This window comes from Taudactylus pleione, unplaced genomic scaffold (assembly GCF_031769625.1).
Source record: "Taudactylus pleione unplaced genomic scaffold, aTauple2 ptg000003l, whole genome shotgun sequence".
Lineage (NCBI taxonomy): Eukaryota > Metazoa > Chordata > Amphibia > Anura > Myobatrachidae > Taudactylus > Taudactylus pleione.
In genome coordinates, this window is record NW_028284406.1 from 3,298,891 (window position 1) to 3,320,268 (window position 21,378).

A 21,378-nucleotide genomic window follows, 5' to 3' on the forward strand; every position below is an offset into this window, starting at 1 on the left:
CGGGCCGGAGCTGTAAAACAATCACCGTCGAGTGAATAGATGTGGTGCTTATGGCATCTACTCACACTGCAGGGAGAGCTTTGGGGTAGCCCATCACCACGCCCCCCCGGTGATGAAAAATGATGGCGGGTCTCAAGGACATGCCCACTTTTCTAGTTATCACACCCCTTTTTCGGGCACACGCAGAGGAGTGCCCTTCTGTTATAGCGGAATTTTTATGAAATACCGTCGGCCGCATGGCCGGCGGTTCGATTCCCGTCAGCGGCAGCACGACAGAAGCAGAATGCGATGAAGCGGAAGCCCGACAGCACTGGAAATCCCGATCGTGGATAGGTAAGTATCCACTAACCTAACCCCCCTAACCCTCCTTAGGGGTGCCTAACCCTAACTTCCCCCCCAAGTGCCTAACCCTAACCACCCCCTTCCCCGCTGCCGAAACCTAAGTCCCCCGGGGGGGGTGCCTAACCCTAAGTCCCCCCCGGGGGTGCCTAACCCTCCCTCCCCCTAGCCTAACCCTCCCGGGGGGGTGCCTAACCCTAAGTCCCCCCCGGAAGCCCTAAACCTAACCCTCTCCCCCCGCGGCTGTCCGCTCGCGGCGCCCGGCATCATTACGATCGTGATGCCGGGCGCCGGTTTCCCGGCGTCGGGGAAATGCGGGCGTCTACATCTAGACGCCCGGCATTTCACCCTTGCTGGGATAAGACAGTCGGGAAGCCGGCTGCCGGTATATAGCCACCCTGCCCACCCTAGAATGAACACTAGTCAGCGTTCTACTGAAAACTGGCTACAGAAAGTTTCTGTACTACTAACATTCATGATGCTTAGGTCACCCAGTTTATTGCTGCAGTGCTATGTATAAAATAACAATGAGACAGGTGTAAAAGACTGCTTATTGCGTTTTAATCAGCTGTATCCCCCTTCTAAAAATTAAACACACAACAGACAGTAGCAAAAGACAGAAACAAATATCTATTTATCCCTTGCTGACAATGGAGTCCTTGTCCCTCATCTAGATCATGATCCATGCTGGGAGCAGTTTTCCATCACAGCACAGGGCCACATCAATGTCCAGACCTCACCAAGGTTTAAGTCTCTGACCCCAGGATTACACCGTCCCAGTGGTAAATGGAGCACAGACGTAGTAACAATATTCTCAGCCGCTGCGTCACTAATGTGCATTACAGGCAGACTATTCTAGGGGAGCAAGCAGGGGGAGGGGGTGAACGTAGACTTGTCTTATGGGCACTTTAAATAGCGATTCCACCACATTGCGTTGCACCGTATGGAGACAACAACCCCCAGCGCTGGAAGCTGGGTTAGACTTTATGATTTCTGTCTGGAGGTGGTTGTAGTTACTAGTGCGCTGGCTCTCACCGCACACCAGGATTAATAACGTCTGTTCATTTTCTTAAACTTCTCGTAATGATAGTCGTCTGTGGCCTTCTCATTGGATGGCCGTTTGCGGTTGGGAGGAGACTCTGAAAAGACAAAAAGGTTAGAGGTTTCCATGACCACCCAAGTAATAAATAGTAGGGATGGACATTGGAAATCCACTATCAAATGACGGCCATCAAAACTTTACATGCGATGGTAACTAACCATCGCAACAAAAGAATTAGATGGAAAAAAAAATATTAATATGATTAATCCCTGTTTGCACATGTGCAATGGCACACCGCGGCCATACCCAATGTTAAACAGCTGAATTCAGCTGGATTTTAACATTGGATGGCCATCGCTTCCACACTTCGATGGAGGTTACCATCGGAGAGCCGCTATCTCATGGTGAAAGCACTACCATCAAAAGGAAAACATTGATGGTAGTGAAACAACTGAAGCCAATGGGCCAGATTTAGCACGGATGGCAGTTGCTAATACGCACGCAGTCAGCCGATTCTTGCGTTGTATGCATCACAGTGCGCAAACCAGCGGGGGGTGTCAGGCAAACACAGGCGTGCCAGTGCGGCTTAACTCCATTGCAGCGGCGTGCATAAATTATCCACTGCGATACCATACGCAACCTGAGGCCTCATAGCTTACGTTGAAGTTAGCAGTTCCTGAGTAAGGTTAGACCCTGCCTTAACTGTGCGTACGGGTCCGATGTTATCGATTATTTTGCCATGTTGCCAATGTGTGTAAGGGAAGTGGGCGTCCTTATGTCAGGCTGCGATCGCAATGCAAACATTTGCATACCACCACTGATATTAGCAACTGCGTTTCGTGTGTATTAGCAGAATAGCAATTCTTACTGAATCAGGCCCAATGTCCATTGCAGACAGTTGGAAGTTTTTGTTTTTTTAAAACAAACGTCAGTAATGTCAATTTAAATGCATTCCACACGATCCCTAGTTTCTGCTTTTGTCGTGTAACTTGTACTTACATTCTGGACAAAGATTACACAGATGTTTTTCTAGTCTATTACATAATCCAACTTGCAAACCCTCCTGTCAACTTTAGCTGGGGATCCAGCTAGCGGATGCGATTTGGGGGGGAGTGCCCAGACCAGGTAGGGAAACGTACATCAGGCGACACAATTTCAGCAATAGCGTTCTGCCGTTGCATCGCGCCAGCTGCGGTACACTTTCACTAGTAAAGCCTAGCCCCTACATGACATTGGCCCACAGGTTATACGTACTTTCCGGTTCCGGCTTCTCGGTATCGCCCACCCGGAGTGGCCGGGCTTTTGGCTCTTCCTTGTGACGTCGCATAGGAGTGTGCAGGTCTTCCTGATAAACTGAGAATACAAACAATTGTGTAAGTAATTTGAGAAGAACTATACATTCGTACTTCTATTACTTTCATAGCTGGAAGTGTTGATGCAGTATATAGTGATTTTAAAGCTTAGCTTGTTGCTCACAGACAGGCCCTGATTCAGAGTCGCTCGCGAGCGCTGTGCGCTCACAAGCGGCCCGATGTTTATGCACTGCGCGTGCGCCGCGTCCGGCATGCGCTCACCCCGCTGAGCGACAAGACGGGGAGGCTGTCGATGGTGAGTGACAGCTCTCCCCGTTTTTTTGGGCGGGTAGAGGGGGGGGTGGAAGGACAAACGCTGGCGTTCCCTATTAGAGCAGGAAGTCCACTCGGCCTTGCGGCAGCCTAGACCCTACCGTAGGGTCTCGTCGCAAGGCCAATGGTCGCGATTATCGCGATGGTCTCCAGGCCGCTCGCACAAGCGGTGGGTGGTCTCCCACAGCTTTGCGAGCGACCGGAGAACAAAAAACGCCCACAAACCCAGCGAGCGGCCTGCGGGTCCGAATCAGGGCCACAGTGTACAGCTACTGCAATTACTGAATGAGAAGAAGCAGGCACTCTTTGGTAAAAAAATCAATGTCCATGAGTGTCTGGTGACATCACACAGTGATGGGCTGCACATAAATTTGGTGGCAGGTCCTCCTCCAAGCAGTATCTTACAGACTGTTCCATCTTAACTCACACAGCCTGCATCACATCTTCCAAAGAGGCCAGGTGGAGATGTTAAACCGCCTCATCAACCAATCAGCTTCTAGCTATCATTTTTAATGTACTGGATAAAACACTATAATCCGATTGGCTGCTGCTGGCAACTTCTCCACCTATCCTCTTTGGAAGGTACGATGCACGCCTCCTGCCCTAATCTTACATCGATTGTGCTGCACGTAGTTCACAGCCATGTTGGTAGGTACAAAGGACGTCTGTTTGTCCTTCTTCTTATTCTGCTGTTCGGCCAGTAATCGGGCTTTGGCATCTTCTGTGGAAATTATATTTTTTATTTTTGCACTGGGGAAAAAAAACAAAAACGTGAATTAAAAAACAACAACAACAGTCAGTTTTCATCTATTATGTCATCAGACTGCTTAATGATTAGGCCACGTACTCGATCCCAAGGTCCACCTCTGGGATTCCGCTCAGCATCTGGTTGGATAACATCTCCTCGGTTTTCTTGGCGGAAAAGACTTTGATGCTCTCAGGTAACTCGTACAGACAATCCTCCGCGCTCTTCGGCTTCACTTTCTTTTCCTCATTCTCAATAATCCCCTTTCTCTTCTTAAGCTCTGTCTCAATGTACTTCATCCTGAGATTGTATGTATAACAAGGGGCAGCATTATTGATTTATGAAAGCGCCAGCATCAGCTGCAATGACGTACAGGACAGGTGGATGGAGCAATTCATTACTGGGCGGGGCAATGATGTGCAGCCACCCCCACGAATGATATGGTCCTGCCCCCTTTAGCAACATTCCATTGCGCAACATCTACAGATAGGGCCTGATATTAACAACTGGGTGTGGCCACTCCACCACACACCGACCCCTCTCTCCCCAGAACCCATTTTAGTGTAGAGACAGACAGAGGAGCAGCACTAGACCACAGAGGAGGGATTTGCAATGGCCCAGCTATGATACAATGCATGCACCTTCCTTTTAGTTATATTGTGTCAGAAAGGTGCAGATACAAGAAAGGTTTTTAATCTGAAGCAGTCAGGCAGATAGAGCGTTCATGTGCGGGGTTACAGAGAGTGTAGAGCAAGGGTGGTCAATAAGCGGCCCTCCAGCTGTTGTTGAACTACAAATCCCAGCATGCCTTGCAGCACTTTTAGCATAGCCAAGTATCAAAACTGGGGCAGGGCATGCTAAGACATGTAGTCCTACAACAGCAGGGGGGGGGGGGGGGGGGCATTTATTGCCCACCACTAAAGCGAGAGTTTTTAGAGATGGAGATGTTGCCTATAGCAACCAGATTCTACTTAACTAGCACCTTCTAAAAGAGAATAGCTATAATCTGATTGGTTGCTATGGGCAACATCTCAACTTCTACAAACTCTCACTTTAGTAAATTTACCCCCTAGTGTAGTCAGAAATTCCCCTTAAGCAATGACACTGAGGAACAGGAGAGATTGGAATGTTACTTAGGGACATCAGACAGAGGAACAAATTTAGGAGGAGGAAAAATGACAAGTTCAGTCTTATCCAAGTTCAGCTTTAAGCAGCAACAGGATACGGAAGAGGAGACATCAGCAACACAACGATGTCAGGAGCTAGTAGAATTAACGGCTACATTCTATATATTGCTACTGCAATCTTGGTTGTGGCTTTTTTTGAAGTAATATTATCCCCTAATGCTTCCCCACTGGCCCGTGACCTTTAAGTGCCACCTTATCTCACACAATAGCTGGTCAGGTATCTTGTCCGCATAGCAAATATGGGAAGCATGGTGGTCACAGCTGCCAGCAGGCCCGTCTACCCAGGGGAACCCACATCCTCTGTCGTTACGGACCTTGATTGAAGTCACCAGTTTTCGACCAACCCCAAAGCACCCATCTATGTACTATGAGCCTTTTCCAGCTGCATGCGGCTGTCACATGAAATGCCAAGATCGGCGCAACGATGGCCGGCGTTTGGCTATATTGTGGGTGCTGAGCGAGGACAAGCCATCACTGATGTCCCATAATGATGTGCTCCAACATTTTTAGGAAGTAATTGGATTGCCATTTTGGGACACTTATACAAACTACACTGGCCCCTGTAACACCAACTGGGAAGCATGGTCTGTCAGCCGGCCAGTTACCAGAGTGCAGTCTCTCCTGGGGCACAATACATTTCTATGAAGATAGACTACTGCTTTAAATCATAATAAAATAATATAATTTCTCACTTTCATACGTATAACCAGATATATCACTAAACCATTTTCTAAAATAAGCACTTTCCTTGTTTGAGTTCAGTCCCACTTTACAACCTTTCCAAACTTTTTCCCTCAGTTTAAGGTGACCAGCCAGACAAGCCTAGAACGTTAAACACCACCCAGCTCCACACGTACATGTCAGCATCTTCATCCCGCCGGTTGGTCTCTGCGGAGAACGAGGTTCCCAAGCTCAGATCTTCTTCTTCCCCTATCCTATAGGAGACAGGATTACGTGGGTGAGAACGGCTGAGACATTGTGTAACCCATAACATGAGCAGACAAAGGACATAAGGATAATAGAAAGGGACTCATGCCTGTCTTTGCCTCGGTCCTTCAGCTTTTTCATATCTACCATGCCTCCAGTTTTGATCTTGAAAGGATCGTCCTGTAAAGAAATTATCAATTACCTCCGATTTTACCACTTTCATTAGTCACCGTTATGATTTAACAATGCTACCAGTTAAATGACTGTCTTACTTTATGGCAGTGACAGCCAGCAATATTCCCCGCCGCCATCCAAGCTTCCCACACACATACACATTGCCCTTGCTAAGTACACCGGTTTGGCCCAATGCGCGCGATTCAGAGATGGACGCAATGGCGATTTTTTACACAGAGCGAGCAATTTTTTTGCTATTGCGCATGCTTTAAAGTCGCACTGCACACGCAGCGATTGTCAGGCAATTCCGCACACACAGAGACCCATTCGCAAATTGAGTGACATCTCGGAATCAGGCCCTATATATTTTAATGCAGCGTTCACATAATGACAAGGCACCAAGACAATACACTGCCGAGAAGGAAACTTACCGCTAATGTGGATTCCTCCGGTAGTTTTTCTCCTACAAAAAGAGCCGCTGCGCTGTGGATAGAACGTTTTTAGAGTAAAATGTAATGAGATAACATTGGATCACACCTCAAGTTTTGTAACACACCATAAATAAACCCACAACAGGAATTAACGTAAACGCAGCCCACTCTATTGTATTTGTAAGAGTAGTATTTTCTCAGTCCAATTACTGCAGTAATGCTATGTTACAGGGCAGCCACATGTACAGAATAGTTAACATTTCAGCTACAAGAAAGGAAAAAAAAAAAAAAAGGAAGTTACACTCCGTTAAATGTTGCATTTACACAAGTGGAGGGCAAAATTGGACGAGAGCTGTTCTTTTTACACCCCAAAGATGATAGCAGACATAAAGAACAATTATCACATTTAGAGGGATGCCCGGCAGCGATCCCATGTCATTACCTGGCGTGGCAGTCATTTAGTAACTATACTATAAATCAGGGGTTCCCAACCACGTTCCTCAAGGCACACTAACAGTCCAGGTTTTAAGGATAGCCATAGTTGAGCACAGGTGACTTAATTAGTACCTTCGTTATTTTGATTTAACCATCTGTGCTTAAGCATGGATATCACTAAAACCAGGACTGTTAGTGTGCCTTGAGGAACGAGGTTGGGAATCACTGCTATACATAGTAAAGTACCAAGCGAATTGCCTAACCTGGCTACACAATAGAGCATGACCAGCTTTAGAATTGTGGGGGAAATGTATAAAACTTTCTATAGAGTGGAGCAGGGGACAAGTTGCCATAGCAACCAATCAGCTTCTAGCTATCATTTATCATGGGTGTTCTTTAAAATGATAGGTTGAGGCTGATTGGTTGCTGTGGGTAACACCCACCCTACATACGTACGTACGTACGTACATACATACATTGTCCACGCCTTAGAAGGTTTGACATCTCCCCCGCTCGATTCTCTGCATCAGATTAGACAAAGTAAACATTTCATATGTTAGGAGCTTTAGTAAGAAAATGGATGCATGTGACTAATTATACTTATAAAAAGGATTATAGACAGCAGTCATACAATGTAAAAAGGTTCATATACAGTCAGTTAGGGGTTTGTTTATTTATGTAGACATTCAATAAAAGGTTTATTTATCCCCCTCCCTCATTCTCTGTATACTATACATCTAAGGGTCTTTCTAGATTAGCAAAAATAGTTTGGCGGCTGGTCACCATACAGTATATCCACCGCTGAGTATATGCAGTGCTAGCAAGCTATGATGAGAAGTTACTACAGAAAACAAATCAGTCGGTGGAACGCTACTTCTACCACTTTGCATCCGACAACAACACATTGTATATATGCGCCCTGCTCCTTTAGCGGCGCCCCATCAAATCAGCCTGCCCTGTGCCTTCCCCGCCCACGGATGGGAAAAGTTGCGATGACCGATCTACGCCGGGTGAAGAGATGCCATGGACATGTGCGCGGCATCTATTCACCATGGGGGGAGAGCTTGATAGAAGCCCAGCACCTCTGGAAGTGCTGGACACGCCCCCCAAGTGTGACGAATTGGCATGTCACAAGGACACGCCCCCTTTCTGGAGCACACGCAAAGACTCCCCGCCCAGATCCTCAGCGCCCTGCCCGTAGCCTAGTGGGAACACTACAGACTCCTGCATTGCTCCAACATTTCGTGACATTTTATTCCATCCATTCAACTGGAATGTAACCCTGATGAAAGGATGGAATATGGATCTGTAATAAACAAAAAAGCCTGTAGAAATCCCTTACCTCACGCCATTTTGCCGCTTTCTTAGGCTCTGCACTTCCTTCGCTTCTTCCAGCTTCATCCTGCGTATAGACAGAACACAAATTGCCACAGTATTGTGCCAAACCAAAATATCCTCTGTCACTCCTATTATTATCCACATAAATTACACTTGAAGAAAAGAGTTAGAAGGGGATTTAAATACAAAATATTAACATTTGGGACATAAAATTAACCCTGATGAATTTACGTGGTAGAGAAGGGATACAGTCAGTTTGCCAGTAGACGGTTCCCGGCAGTTGAAATCCCGACCCGGGACTAAACATAGGCATCGAAATGCCAACACCAGTTTAGATACCGATGCCGAAATCCCATCAGCAGCCATCCCGATCGTAAGTAGAGCGGAGTGTCTTAGCCTGGGGGCGGTTTAGGTACCACGGGAGGGGTACCCGACCCAGGATAAAGAGCATCGGGATGCTGCTGTCGGCATTTTGACAGTAGGTATCCCGACTGCCGGTATTTCATACCGATTCCGTGTAATATGTGTGTGAGAAATAAAAAAAATAAATATCTTATATATATATATATATATATATATATATATAAACCCAGTTGTATTTTAACATATGACCAGCAATAGAAACAAATACAACTGGACAAAGCCTCCCAGGGTTAGGCAACCAGCAGGGCATTCTGGGCCTTGTGGTCCCACAATGTTTATATAAGAACTCCCTCCACCCTCTTACACACACACTTCAAGGACCCCATTGCCTTCAGGTAGCTCACTCACCTGACCACTTTGGTCACCCCTTCATCCTCCTCCTCCTCCTCATCCGAGCTGGAGGTTCTGCGCCGTCGAAAGTTTTTCCCCGCAGGCATTTTAGTTTTCGCACCGTATGACGATGATAAATAAACAGACTTATTAAAGAGACGATGATAGAATGTCTACTTCCGGCGTGGGCGATGACGTCATGCCAGCTCTCCGAGGCTTTCCAGGCCCCGCCCTTGCCCTGGCTGCGTGGGTGGAGCCAGGGATCAGCCGTCAACACACTGCTGCAGAAAGATGGGGACCCGCAGACAGGCTGGCATAGCGTAGTAGGGAGGTAAGCGTCCTCCTTCACACAGCCTGGGCCATACGTGAGGGGGACGGGGTGCATTGCACATGGGGGCAGCCAGGCTGTAATATATACACACACCAATCAGCCTGCTGGGAGATGACAATGGTCATACACTATCTATACACCATGATACAGTTATATATAATGCATGCTCAGGAGGGCCTGTGCTGTTACAGTGCATGGCTTATTAGTGGCATCTGTATCACCAAGCAATTAATTGCAAGCTTCCAGGGCAGATACATGCACTGAGAGGAGATGACTACCAGTAAGTATATACAGATGTGTCCTGCTAAATCTTTGCTGCGTAATCAGCAAATCGCGCCATGCATGGCGCGAGGCATGTGCACCCGCACCGTATGGTGCGATCGCAGTGCACGCCATAGCGTAGCGTATGCTGCTGCGGGTAATCACATGGCGTGATGTGTGCGCTCTTTTGTAGCGCGATCGGCAAAGATGTAGCAGGACACATCTGTAGGGCAATCCTTTTAAATGTCCATGACTGATTTATGCACGTAGGACATAGGATCTGACATATAATTAAATACATAAACCCATTCTACATATAGGGCCTGATGTGTCGGGCGCAAGCCCTAATGCGGGAGGATATCTGCAAACTGCGCATACGGCGCAGAAAGAGGTTGCAGACCGCGCATACGGCGTAACGCAAATAACGCACACAGACATATATTGAAAGTGCGGACGGATTGATCTGTCCATTGACGAATCTCCCTTTGCGGTGAAATGGGCGTTTCTGGTTGTTTACCGTGCGGATGCACGGAACGGATCTGTATCGTGGGTGTTTCACGTGGGCATATAGGCAGAATTCCATGCCGGGTTGGATCGTGCGAATGGACATGGGATGCCTGTCGCTGATGGAACTCGAGCAGGAAATGCGGCCGTAGACATTTCCAAATCAGTATAAGGCCTATATACACAAAATATATCCCAGTCAATGGAGAGGAAGCCCGCCTGTTTGTGTACTTTACACGTGGGCCTGTATAGGAAGCATGCATTTACAATAGGAAAGACTGGTAGAAGGTCTGCGTCATATATTAATAGCATGCCCACCCCTACACACCTGCACAAAGGTATTAGCTGTCTCCTTATAGACAAGAAGGTATTTACATAGTTCTGATGATTGGCATAATACTGGCATATAGCATCATTGTTGCAATCTGATGATTATTCATGGACTTCAGTAGCTAAACCCGGCAGTGCACATATTGCTATATATAATATATATATATACACCTAGAAAGGGGAACAACTTATCTGTTATGTATATATAGGTAATTAGGTATACAGGACCAGGATTTGTATAAATGTTTTATGTCAATTGTCTGGCTTAGATGACAAAAGTTTGGTAGCACACATTGCGTGAATGAGTGCACCTGAGAAATGTGAGATTCAATTTAAAATGCCAATTCATGGTACTCATAGCGAGATTGTGCATTTTCTTTTTACAAAAAGTGACTTAGGAGAAGTGCATGAACAAGTGGGAAAACCATGCTGGACTCCCAAAAAGTGGCAACCGAGGGCCTGATTCAGCTTGGATCGCAGTTGTGAACTTGAGTGCAATTCTGTAGGCAGGTCTTAGGCGAATATATGCAAATGCTGCATTCGCAATGCCGTCGCACAGCTAACATACGTACGCGCCCTCTGCCTACACTCACATTCATAACACCGCCCAAACCAGCCCAAACATCAGACACATCGAAGGACATCGAACCCACACCCAGCATTACGGCTGGTCAGACCTTACTCACAAATTGCTAACTTTCCCGGTCACGTGGAAAACTCAGGCTAACTTATGCACGCCCATGCAACAGCGTTCAAATGCATAGGCATGCCTTCATTTCCCAGACCTCCGCCCCGTCACCACCCTGAAGCGCTCTCTGCCTGTCAATCAATCTGCTAATGCCCTGCGTGGAGTCTGTGCGTTCCCAATGGCGAGTTTGTGTGCACGATGCATGCGCAGTATGCAACAATCGACCGATTGCGTACACATTAGCAACTGCATCCAAACTGAATCAGGCACAGAAATAGCAGGACCATATATAAGGTCGTTAGTAGCCATAAGGAAAGTACTGGAGCTTATTAAAAGGTGTCATATGGCTGACTTTTGGACTTTTTATTAATGTTGGAAAAATGATAGCAAGCGTTTTTTTTTTTTTTTTTAAATCAAATTAGTCTTGCCAGCAATTTGGGGTGTAGGAACATGTCTGCAAAGTGATTTTCAGTGTTTTAATACCATTTTTTAAAAAGTTGGAAAAAAACACTTTTTAGTCTCATCTGCAAGTTCAAAAACCCCTCTCCCAAACTCCCCCCCTCTCCTATCAATACAATACCTATACATACAGCTCCCATATCAATACCTCTGCATACATGTCCCACGTAATTTAACCCATTGAGGTTTTTAGAGAATTTCACCTGAAAAGTGACATGCCGTTATTGTCCAAATAATGCTATTTAAATGTCTCCAAGTACGTGATTATTTATTGGGAGGGGTGTACCAGAGGTTCTGCACTGTGGGCCTGATTCAGCAATGATCACAATGCTAAGCTTCACGCAGGCTATAGATAAGATGTATGCACGCAGGCTATAGATAAGATGTATGCACGCAGGCTATAGATAAGATGTATGCACGCAGGCTATAGATATGATGTATGCACGCAGGCTATAGATAAGATGTATGCACGCAGGCTATAGATAAGATGTATGCACGCAGGCTATAGATAAGATGTATGCACGCAGGCTATAGATAAGATGTATGCACACAGGCTATAGATATGATGTATGCACTCAGGCTATAGATAAGATGTATGCACGCAGGCTATAGATATGATGTATGCACGCAGGCTATAGATCTGATGTATGCACGCAGGCAGCTTTGCAGCTGGGCGATCGTTGCAGATATAGTAATGCACAGGAGGCATCACGCCTCCTGCTGCATTACTTATACGAGCTGCGTTGCCCAATGCAGCATCGTATACTCTGCGTGAACATCTGCCGGCTAATGTGACCCATGGGGTCACGCAAGCTGGCCGCCGCAGATGAGAGGAAGAGGCCAGGAAATCTCCGTCAGCCAACGGAGATCCTGGTCTCTCACCCCCCCCCCAAAGGAGGTGATGCAAACGGCAGCAGACTGTCAATCAATGACAGTCTGCTGCCAGTCTGCGTGCGGGATTGCAGACCCGTTCTGCACTTGCGCAGAATGGGTCAGGCACCTGCGCTGGTTCCTGATCATCGGGAATCTGCGTTCAGCTGTGCGCTAGTGTGCACTGCTGCTGTATACGGCCCTGTGTCCCAACATTTCAACCTTAAAACAAAGATTTTTCCCTAGCTTTTCTCCTGCTCAGATGGGTGCGCGCAAAAAAGACAGAATTTCCTTAGAATAAGCAATGCAAGTTTGGAATTGTATTGCAAATACAATTTACGGTGTCTGCTGAACACAGATTCCTGATATTTAGGAATCTGCGGAGGCACATGAACCATTCTGCGCATGTGCAGAACGGGTATGCGATCCCGCTCACAGACTGGCAGCAGACTGTCAGTGATTGACAGTCTGCTGCCAGTTGCGGGCAGGGAGGGAGCGGCGATGGCCTCAGTTTCCTGAATCGTTTCCTGAGGCGTGATGCCTCCTGCTGCATTGCCATATCTGCAAGTATCCCGTGCAGCTTCGCAATTGCGATCCTTGCTAAGTCCATTGTGAGAACAGCTCGCAGGACCCACGTAATTGAATTGTTCCCATAGTTAGATGGGTGGCATGTTGCGTGACACGTGCCAGCCCCCCGCATCCCGACCATACTTACCAACATTCCTGGGCAGCTTTCCGGGAGCAGCAGGAGGGGGACCTGCTACTCTCATCTTCGGGGGACGGGGCCAGACGATAGACGGCATTAGGCCCCGCCCCTTTACAGGAAACCCCTGTGATTTGCGGGTCCGTTAGGAGGGGACGGGGCTAAATGACACAATTTGCGCCATTTAGCACCGCCCCTTCCCTACGGACCCGAAAATTCCAGGTAAAATCTCCCTTTCCTGCCCACTTCACAAGGAAGTGGGCGGGATGCGAGAGATATGGCTACTCTTCCGGTGGTGCGGAGGGTTACCTGAAAAATCGGGAGCCTCCTACGGTTCCCGGGAGAGTGGGCATGCATGATCCCGACCCCCAGACTACAAAGTGATTTTCCCATGTGCCTGGATTTGGATCTTTTCTTTGCAGAGTTTTCATACCTGATGCCTTTCTCTTTGGTATATAGATCTGGAATTTGGTGTGTACATAGATGTGTCTCTAAAAGAGCCATGCACAGCAGTTAGGTCTTATTTAATAAACATCTTACTCCTTCATTTATTTAACATGACTGAGGCTATGTAGGCTATAAAATATAGACATGTAAGAGAGCAATTAGTGGAATTACAGCTTTAGTCCTACCCCCTACACCAGCTAGCTGTCTTCAAGTTCTAACTTGTGTCATTGGCACGTTCCATGAAGATTGTTCAGTGTTGCGTTACAGTTAGCTACAGCATGCAGCACAGCGTTGCGTTACAGTTAGCTACAGCATGCAGCACAGGGACACAGCATTGAAACTGCAAATATAGCTTCCGAAATAAGCAACAAATAATAATAATAATAATAATAAAAAAATACTTTACTCACTCAAAATTCATAACTCTACCAAGGGAAGAACTATGGACGTACTAGGGGGTGCAGCTGCTACTGGTCCCCTAGCTGCGGAAAGGGAAGGCCAACTCCCCTCTCAGAGCCTCATGCAACAGCAGCGGTGTTGGCAGACAGTTTCTCACCTCCACTGGCTTACTGAAGCTCCCTGTAGCAGTCAGGCTCCTGCCATAATCAAAAGTTAGGCCTATGATTGGTTAACAGTAAAGGCTGCTTCCTATTGGTTGTTAGAATAGCTGGCACTGACTGACCAGCAAAGGGAGCTTCAGTAACCTAGAGGAGCTGAGCTGAGATATTACCTCTTCATTGACATAGGGGTTCTCATAAAATGCTTTCTATGTGATTCACAAATGTTTGTTTCTCCCCTGAACACTGCTGTCTGGTTTTCATGAGCAAAGTCCCTTTCAGTACTTGGTTGCTCGGTATGTTCTTGATGCCTCAGCTATGAAACGGCTTCCCAGTGAATTTTTAGGCTTCATTCTAATGAATATCGGTTCAGTTCCCAAATCTTCTCTCCTTTAGCATTTTCCTTCCCTGATCGCCTCCTTCCTCTACCGTGGCCGCTCTCATCAAATGCAACCTTAGCACCGTAGACCGAGCCCTGTCCTCCTCCTCACTGAATGTTCTTCTCTCTCCATCTCTACTTTATCCTGCCCTGACCAGGCTCACTTCCTCTATAGCTCTGATCTCCGCCGGCCCATGGGTACAATGCCACAACACTGGCACTCCAAGCTCACCGGCTACCTCCAGAAAAGCTCTTGTGCTACTAAGTGACACCGGAGGAAGCTGCGCTCTACTGCCGACTTCATTCATATCAAATTCATCCTGTCCTTCTACAGCTCCGCCCTATCTCTCTCCAAGCTTACTTCACATTTTTTCCCCAGTCTTTCAGTCCTTGCCGGCTCTTATCTACCATTAAACCCTCCACTGCCCCCCTTTATCCTCCTCCCCTTCCGCCATCGACTTTGTTACCCATGTTCTCCTCACCAAACAAGCCGTCAAGACTCACCTCTTCATAAAGCCTGTCAGCTCTTCTCATAACCCAGCACCAACCTACCCTCCCTCCCGGTTAACCCTCCTTTGTCACACCTTTCCCGCTTAGGGCCCTATTCAATTAGCGTTGAAAACGGCCGTTTTTTTCGCCATAGGCAAAAACGGCCGTTTTTGCCAAAAATAAAAAAAGGCAATATTTTTGCCAAAAAACATGCGAAAACGCAATTGCCGAAAAAAAAACCTGAAGAAAAGTTTTCTCCATCCCAGACCAGGCGAAAAAAAATGCAAAATCCCTATTTTTTGCAAAAAATGTGGGGATTTCTTTCAGAACCCTTTGGACACCCCAACCCCTAGTGATAAATTACCCCCCAAAAAATTACCCCCGCGCAATTATGGGTGAAAAAAAAAAATGTTGAAAATGATAGGAAGCAATTTTTCTTCTAGGAAATTACTGTTCCACGTAAATTGGGGGTACGTTAAAATGGGTGAAAGTATATTTTCGTGTCTTACAAACGCAATTTTAAAAACTGTAAAAAACCGCCTGCTGCTACCGTGTGCGATGTTTAAAATACTTTACACATCCATACCATCCCTGAAAAATCAGACCCTATACATTAAAACCATTTTCAACATGTTTTTTTTTATTTTATCCAAAATTTGCGCAGTCGTTTTTAGCCAAAGTGCGCAACTTCCGATTTTTTGGGGGGTAATTTATCATTAGGGGGGGTGTCCAAAGGGTTCTGAAAGAAATCCCCACATTTTTAGCCAAAAATAGGGATTTTCTATTTTTTTTTTCCGCCTGGTTTGGAATGGAGAAGACTTTTCTCCAGTTTGTTTTCGACAATTGCGTTTTCGCCTGTTTTTTGGCGAAAATTTCGCTGTTTTTTTTTTCTTAGAAAAACGTCAGTTTTCGCAGCTAATTGAATACTGCCCTTAGACTGTAATGAGGACCCTCTTCCCTTGGTCTAACCTCCAAGCACTATCCCTATCACCACTGCACCTTTGTTCCCCGGACTTGCTTTTCTCCACCGGTTACCCTGTTCCTGTCTGCCCGCCCCCAGCCTGACCAATCAGTCAGTGTTATCCCCAGAAAATGTTGCTTGCTGGGTGGCATTAAAAAGTAGCCGGATGGGGGGAGTTTAATTCTTTGCGTTAATGAAAAAATTTTTTAAATCCTTATATTGGTTTGAACTCAAGACTAACAATTTTAAATTAAGTAAAATATTATAATAACAGTACAGAATGCACAATAGCAATGATATAAATTCAAGTAAAGATTGTGTCAAGCTTCTTGCAATGGGGAGGTGATGAGGCTGCAAAATGAAGCAGCACCTTTTATCATCACTGTTCTCTCATCCTTCACTGAGTCAGCATGTTAATGGGGGTTGCTGGAGTCACCTGCTGTAACCATATATTATGCAATAGGAAAACGCCATCTATGCTGGATTTCCGTCTGCTCAGACTGGCTACAGAATGCTGACAGTAAGCTACTGGGCTTTCCAGGACCTCTGTACTGGAGCATGAAATGCAGATTTGCACTGGCTGCTGCTGATTCATATGTATATCGGTCAAATTGTTATATTGTATTGTAACTATTCATTTATAGTGTTTATTACAGTTGCAAATAGAAACTTTGGAAATAAGAGTTCCCATTATATTCAAACAAAGCCCATTGCAGCTCAATGTGACTTTCTGGCCTTGTGAGTTTTGGGACATTCTGTATTTCTGGATGAATCCCGGTTTTAGTTGCTATGGTAACTTTGTATGATCTGAGCCAAAATAACTTATTAATGCTGGGCACAGTATTGTGTTGCCGATAATGACGGGAGTCCTGGCTTAAAGTGTACCTGTCACCTGTGTACATTGGAGGCAGCCATTTTGTTCATTTGCTGCAGCCTATCGGTTTGCTAGATACTATTGATGTTACTGAGGCATAAGGATCACGATGATGTCACTGGTTTCTGATTTTCTGAACAGATTGTCTTTTCTCAATGGGAGTTACAGAAGTTGTTGAGTAGCTATTGAACAATTGTGCATAGTCATATCTGCTAGCATTGGTAATGGGTAATCCGGGACAAATTAAGCCACACCCCAATCTGCCCAACTACATTCTTTTGCAAACAAGCCACACCCATTCTGATCCAGACACATTCCTGACTGGTTTCCAAAAAGCTCTGACAGGTTTGTGTTTGTCCAGTTATTACTCGATGCAAGAATGTTATACTATTCCTCTATTCCAGGATACTCGTCCCTCTTCTCCTTCATACCTGAAACCTGAGGCTTTCACCCTCTCTCTGCTCTGATCCATCCAAGCACTATGGGGGATATAGAAGATTTCTGTCCACATCTGGATTCAATTGGAGAGGTCACTAAAGAGGACCTGATCTTAAAATCAAAGGTAGGTTATGCTGGTGGTGTATTGGCTGACCGACCGGATGGCCGGATCACTGTCAGCTGTGACCATACACATGCATATTAGTGTTTAGCCGAATCTGAAAGATTGGAAGGTTTGGCCCTCGGGACAGCATTCAGACCTGCTAGACATACAGTAGAGTCGCGCAACGACGAGCGCATATATTCTCAAATGAGGTAATCAGCTAATCGTATCTACCATCCATCCTTGTCGATGTAGATTAGAAGCTGCCAATTTGGTCTATGGCGACGTCTGTAGGGCGAGGGATGCTTGTGATGAGTTTATTGAGATATATTTTTAATTTCATATCTAGGGTCTGATTCTGAGTTGGGAACAAAGCAAGTAACCTTGCACTGCATTTGGGGCAGATGTGCAATGTGCAAAGAGATTTAAATCAAATATAAATTGCAGTGTAAAAATAAAGCTGTCCTACATCCCTGGGCCAGCTGCGTCAAAGCCTCCTCTTCTGGACAGTCTCTACAGCAGGGGTCTTCAACCTTTAAGATAGTGTGGGCCACATTAAAAAATTCAACAAAGCCCGTAGCCACTAAGCTATACTACAGTATTTAAACTATGCCCCCTCCTCGCACAATTATGTCCCATAACTGCCCCCTCCTACAATTTTAATTAGGTCCCAGAACGACATCCCCCCCCTCCCACAATTATAATCATGCCCCATAACTGTCCCTCCTCCTCCATTAATTATGTCAGATAGTTCTCCCCCCCCTTCCTCAAACAATTATGTCCCATAACTGCCCTCCTCTGCAGTGCTCTTTATATAATGCCCCCAGTAGTAGTCCCCCCCTATGCAGTGTCCCCAGTAGTGGTCCCCCTATGCAGTGCCCTTTATACAGTGCCCCCAGTGGTGGTCCCCCTATGCAGATACCCCTTATATAATGCCCCCACCCCTATGCAGTGCCCTTTAAATATAATCCCCGCCCCTGCCACTGTCTGCTCCTCCTTCCTCCCGGCCCGCTCTGCACTCTCATGACATCTCTCCCATCACCCACTGCGGGAGCTGGAAGGCGGAGCTCATGAGTGAGCTCCAGCCCGGCTCCGGCCGTGGGTGCAGCAGCCAATGAGAATCTATAATAATAGAAAAAACTTGCGCTCCAAGGGCCTGATTCAGACCCACTCGCAAGCGGCTGTCCGCTCGCAAGTGGGTCGATGGTGTGCACTGCGCATGCGCACGACGGAGGGAGCTCCGTCGTGCGCATGCGCCAGACGTGACGAGCAAAGGACTTTCCTTCGATCGTTGGGTCTGATCAAAGGGGGCGTGCTGTCGATGTTGATTGACAGCACGCCCCCTTTGGTGGGCGTGCCGGGGGCGTGCCTCCCAGACGGGGGCGTTCCCAAGGAAACGCCTACCGTCAGAAGCCGGCCCACTGACATCACTAGTGATGTCAGTGGGAGTGATTTTGGCTCTGATAGAGCCAAAATCACTCCGAGCCTTCCGGTTGAGAAACTCAACCGCAGGCTCCGGCTCGCAGTGGCGATGGTCGCGATGGTCAAGACCATCGCGGCCATCAACCTGCACGCTCGTTTAGGCTGTGGGTGGTGACCCACAGCTATACGAGCGTCCAGGAGGAGGACGCTCCATAATTATGGAGGACGGCCCTCATTCAGAGCGTGCGCTCTGCTCAGAGCGTCCGGCTCTGAATGAGGGCCCAAATCACAGTGCAGCAGTGACCGCTAGGGTGATCACTAACACCCAAGTTCAGATACAAATAAAACACAGTACTTGCGGTCACTTGCGCTCTTCTGAGGTAAGTATCAAGCTTAAATCAATGGAAATCTTGGAATAAGTCTGTAGTTTATCCTCCTTGTTTCTATTAAGATGCAGGAAGTTTTGGTAGAAAATTTACTCCCTTCTTGTAGACCATATAGAATTTCCAGATAGTGTGGGGTGTAGAACAACATACACCCAAATCCGCAATATGGGTATAAAACAGTCACCTCCCGGGTTAGGTTCGTGAGTATCCCTGGTCATGTATGTCACTACCGTCCCTCCGCACCTTCACCTGGTATTCCCTCTGCCTTCCTCTTAATTCACTGACGCGTTTCTGCTCACATGGAGCCTTTTTCAAGGTGAGAGTCTGTCCTACTCTGATTGGCTGCTAAAACAAACACATCGCCGCCGGGTAGTACGAGTGTACTACCCGGCGGCGGTGTTTGTTTCGTGTAGTGCGGACCGCACTCACTGCGGTCCACACTGCACTAACCAACGATGGGCCACGGAGAACAGCTCCACGGGCCACGGGTTGAAGACCCCTGCTCTACAGTGACTCTCAAAAACATGAATTGCTCTGCATCATTTTCCACCGGGTATCATGGGTGTAAGTCAGCTATCTCATTGACTTAAATAGTGTTCATTCTAGCACCCTTCATTTAATCAGTGAGGAGGGCAAAATGTTATATGTGACGTATCGCTACCGAAATACATCACGTCTAAAATGTTACCCTTCAAAATTAAAATATGCCCTCCACTGATTACATGCAGGGTGCTAGAATGAACACTATGAAAGAGACAGAACATTCCCCAAGAATATCAATAAATGAGCCCCTGGGGAAATAGTTGACAAGAATTGGCTTAAATATGGGAAAATGGGCTGCAGGAGAAAGTACACCACAAAATTGTATGTAAACAATAGGGTCTAATCCGTGGCACTCAACCATCTGTGGCACCTGATGTATGTGACCACACCATTTAAATAAAAAAAAAAAATCTCTGCACTCACCTGATTACACTCCAAACTGTATTTCATTTCTAGTCAAGGAATTTAAATGAAATACAGTTTGGAGTGTAATTAGGTGAGAGTAGAGCCTGTACGATTTGTTTTATTTAAAGGGTGTGGTCACATACCGAAGGCACCGTAGATGGTGGAGTGCCATGGATTAAAGCCTATTGTTTATCTATATTTGTCCCCAATGAAACATGGTTTGTCAAGGTGCAGAGTTAAGACACACATACACTAGACGACAGGCAAAAGACTGCACGATTACGACATTGTAATCCTGCAGTCGTTTGACAGTCTGTGATGAGCCTGCACTGAACGAGCAGTCGTTCAGTGCAGGCTCATCAATCATCTGCAAACATGCTCAACCTGACGTAATCGTGATGTTGTCCAGCATGTTTGCACAATGATAGATGTCTAAACGACCAGTGGGAGGGCGCATCGCTGGTCGTTTTAGAAAGTTTTTCAACAATCTGCAAATGATTATCGAACGATTATCGAATGATAACAATATAGGCCCTCATTCAGAGCCGCTCGTTAGCGGCAGTACGCTCGTTCCGAGCGATGTTTGCACATCTGCGCATGCGTACGGTTTTTAGTACGCATGCGCGAACCAGTCAGTGCGGCCGAAAATCGTTGGTACGCAATATAGCGAGTGCCTGCTATTTTGAGTGACAGAATGAGGCGTATGTGGGTGGTAACAGGGGAAGGAGCTTGAAAATGGGGAGTGGAGATCCGAACGCAGACGTGCTTAAAGGTCAAAACGGGCGTTTTATGGGTGTGTATATTTAAAACAGCAGCGTCATTGACCACGTCACTGGGTTATTTTATAGCCAGAACTGCTCGCAAATTTGTGGTAGCAAACACCAACCACAAGAATAGCGAGCAGTTCATACGCTGGTCGATGTACTCGATTAATCTAATAAATAGCGGACATGACGTATGGTGCGAGCGGCCAGGGGGCGTTTTTAACAAATAAACGAGCGTATGTTTTGCTCGCTCGTTCAGACTTAGAGGTGTGAACAGACTGCAATGTGCGTACGGATCATTTGAATAGCCACCCCTTGTTTTTAAACGAACGACCACAAATAGCGAACGGCTCTGAATCAGGCCCATAGTTATCGTTCAATCGCTCAATTTAATCGTCTAGTGGATGTGTGCCTTTACTTGCTGTTTTTGCTTTGCTCCCAACTCAGGTGTTGCCTCAATATGTGCTC

At 46.5% G+C, this 21,378-nt stretch overlaps 2 protein-coding genes across 2 annotated transcripts in view; one reads left to right on the forward strand and one right to left on the reverse strand.

Annotated features, from left to right (window-relative positions):
- Window positions 1–878: 878 nt before the first annotated feature.
- On the reverse strand, window positions 879–9,218 carry CUNH9orf78 (chromosome unknown C9orf78 homolog). Its single transcript, XM_088466749.1, has 9 exons — window positions 9,015–9,218; window positions 8,248–8,307; window positions 6,471–6,522; window positions 5,975–6,045; window positions 5,796–5,873; window positions 3,854–4,051; window positions 3,620–3,756; window positions 2,636–2,734; window positions 879–1,478 (listed from the first exon to the last, which is right to left on the reverse strand). Exons 1-9 carry the CDS (start codon window positions 9,101–9,103, stop codon window positions 1,387–1,389), a joined length of 876 nt encoding a protein of 291 aa, XP_088322875.1. The 5' UTR covers window positions 9,104–9,218; the 3' UTR covers window positions 879–1,386.
- Window position 9,219: 1 nt separating this feature from the next.
- USP20 (ubiquitin specific peptidase 20) overlaps window positions 9,220–21,378 on the forward strand; it is a 52,750-nt gene continuing 40,591 nt past the window's right edge. The window contains exons 1-2 of the mRNA XM_088466584.1: window positions 9,220–9,327; window positions 17,254–17,411. Of these exons, the coding sequence (XP_088322710.1) occupies window positions 17,331–17,411 (81 nt within the window). The 5' untranslated portion in view covers window positions 9,220–9,327; window positions 17,254–17,330. The remainder of the gene's footprint in view (window positions 9,328–17,253; window positions 17,412–21,378) is intronic.

Bases quoted from the DNA above. Each gene is read 5' to 3' on its own strand.
- CUNH9orf78 (XM_088466749.1), bottom strand. From the start codon at position 9,103: ATGCCTGCGGGGAAAAACTTTCGACGGCGCAGAACCTCCAGCTCGGAT. The intron at 2,735-3,619 runs GTAAGATTAGGG...TTGTATTCTCAG, and splicing joins CTACGTGCAGCACAATCGAT to TTTATCAGGAAGACCTGCAC. The intron at 1,479-2,635 runs GTACGTATAACC...TTGTCTTTTCAG, and splicing joins CGAGAAGCCGGAACCGGAAA to AGTCTCCTCCCAACCGCAAA.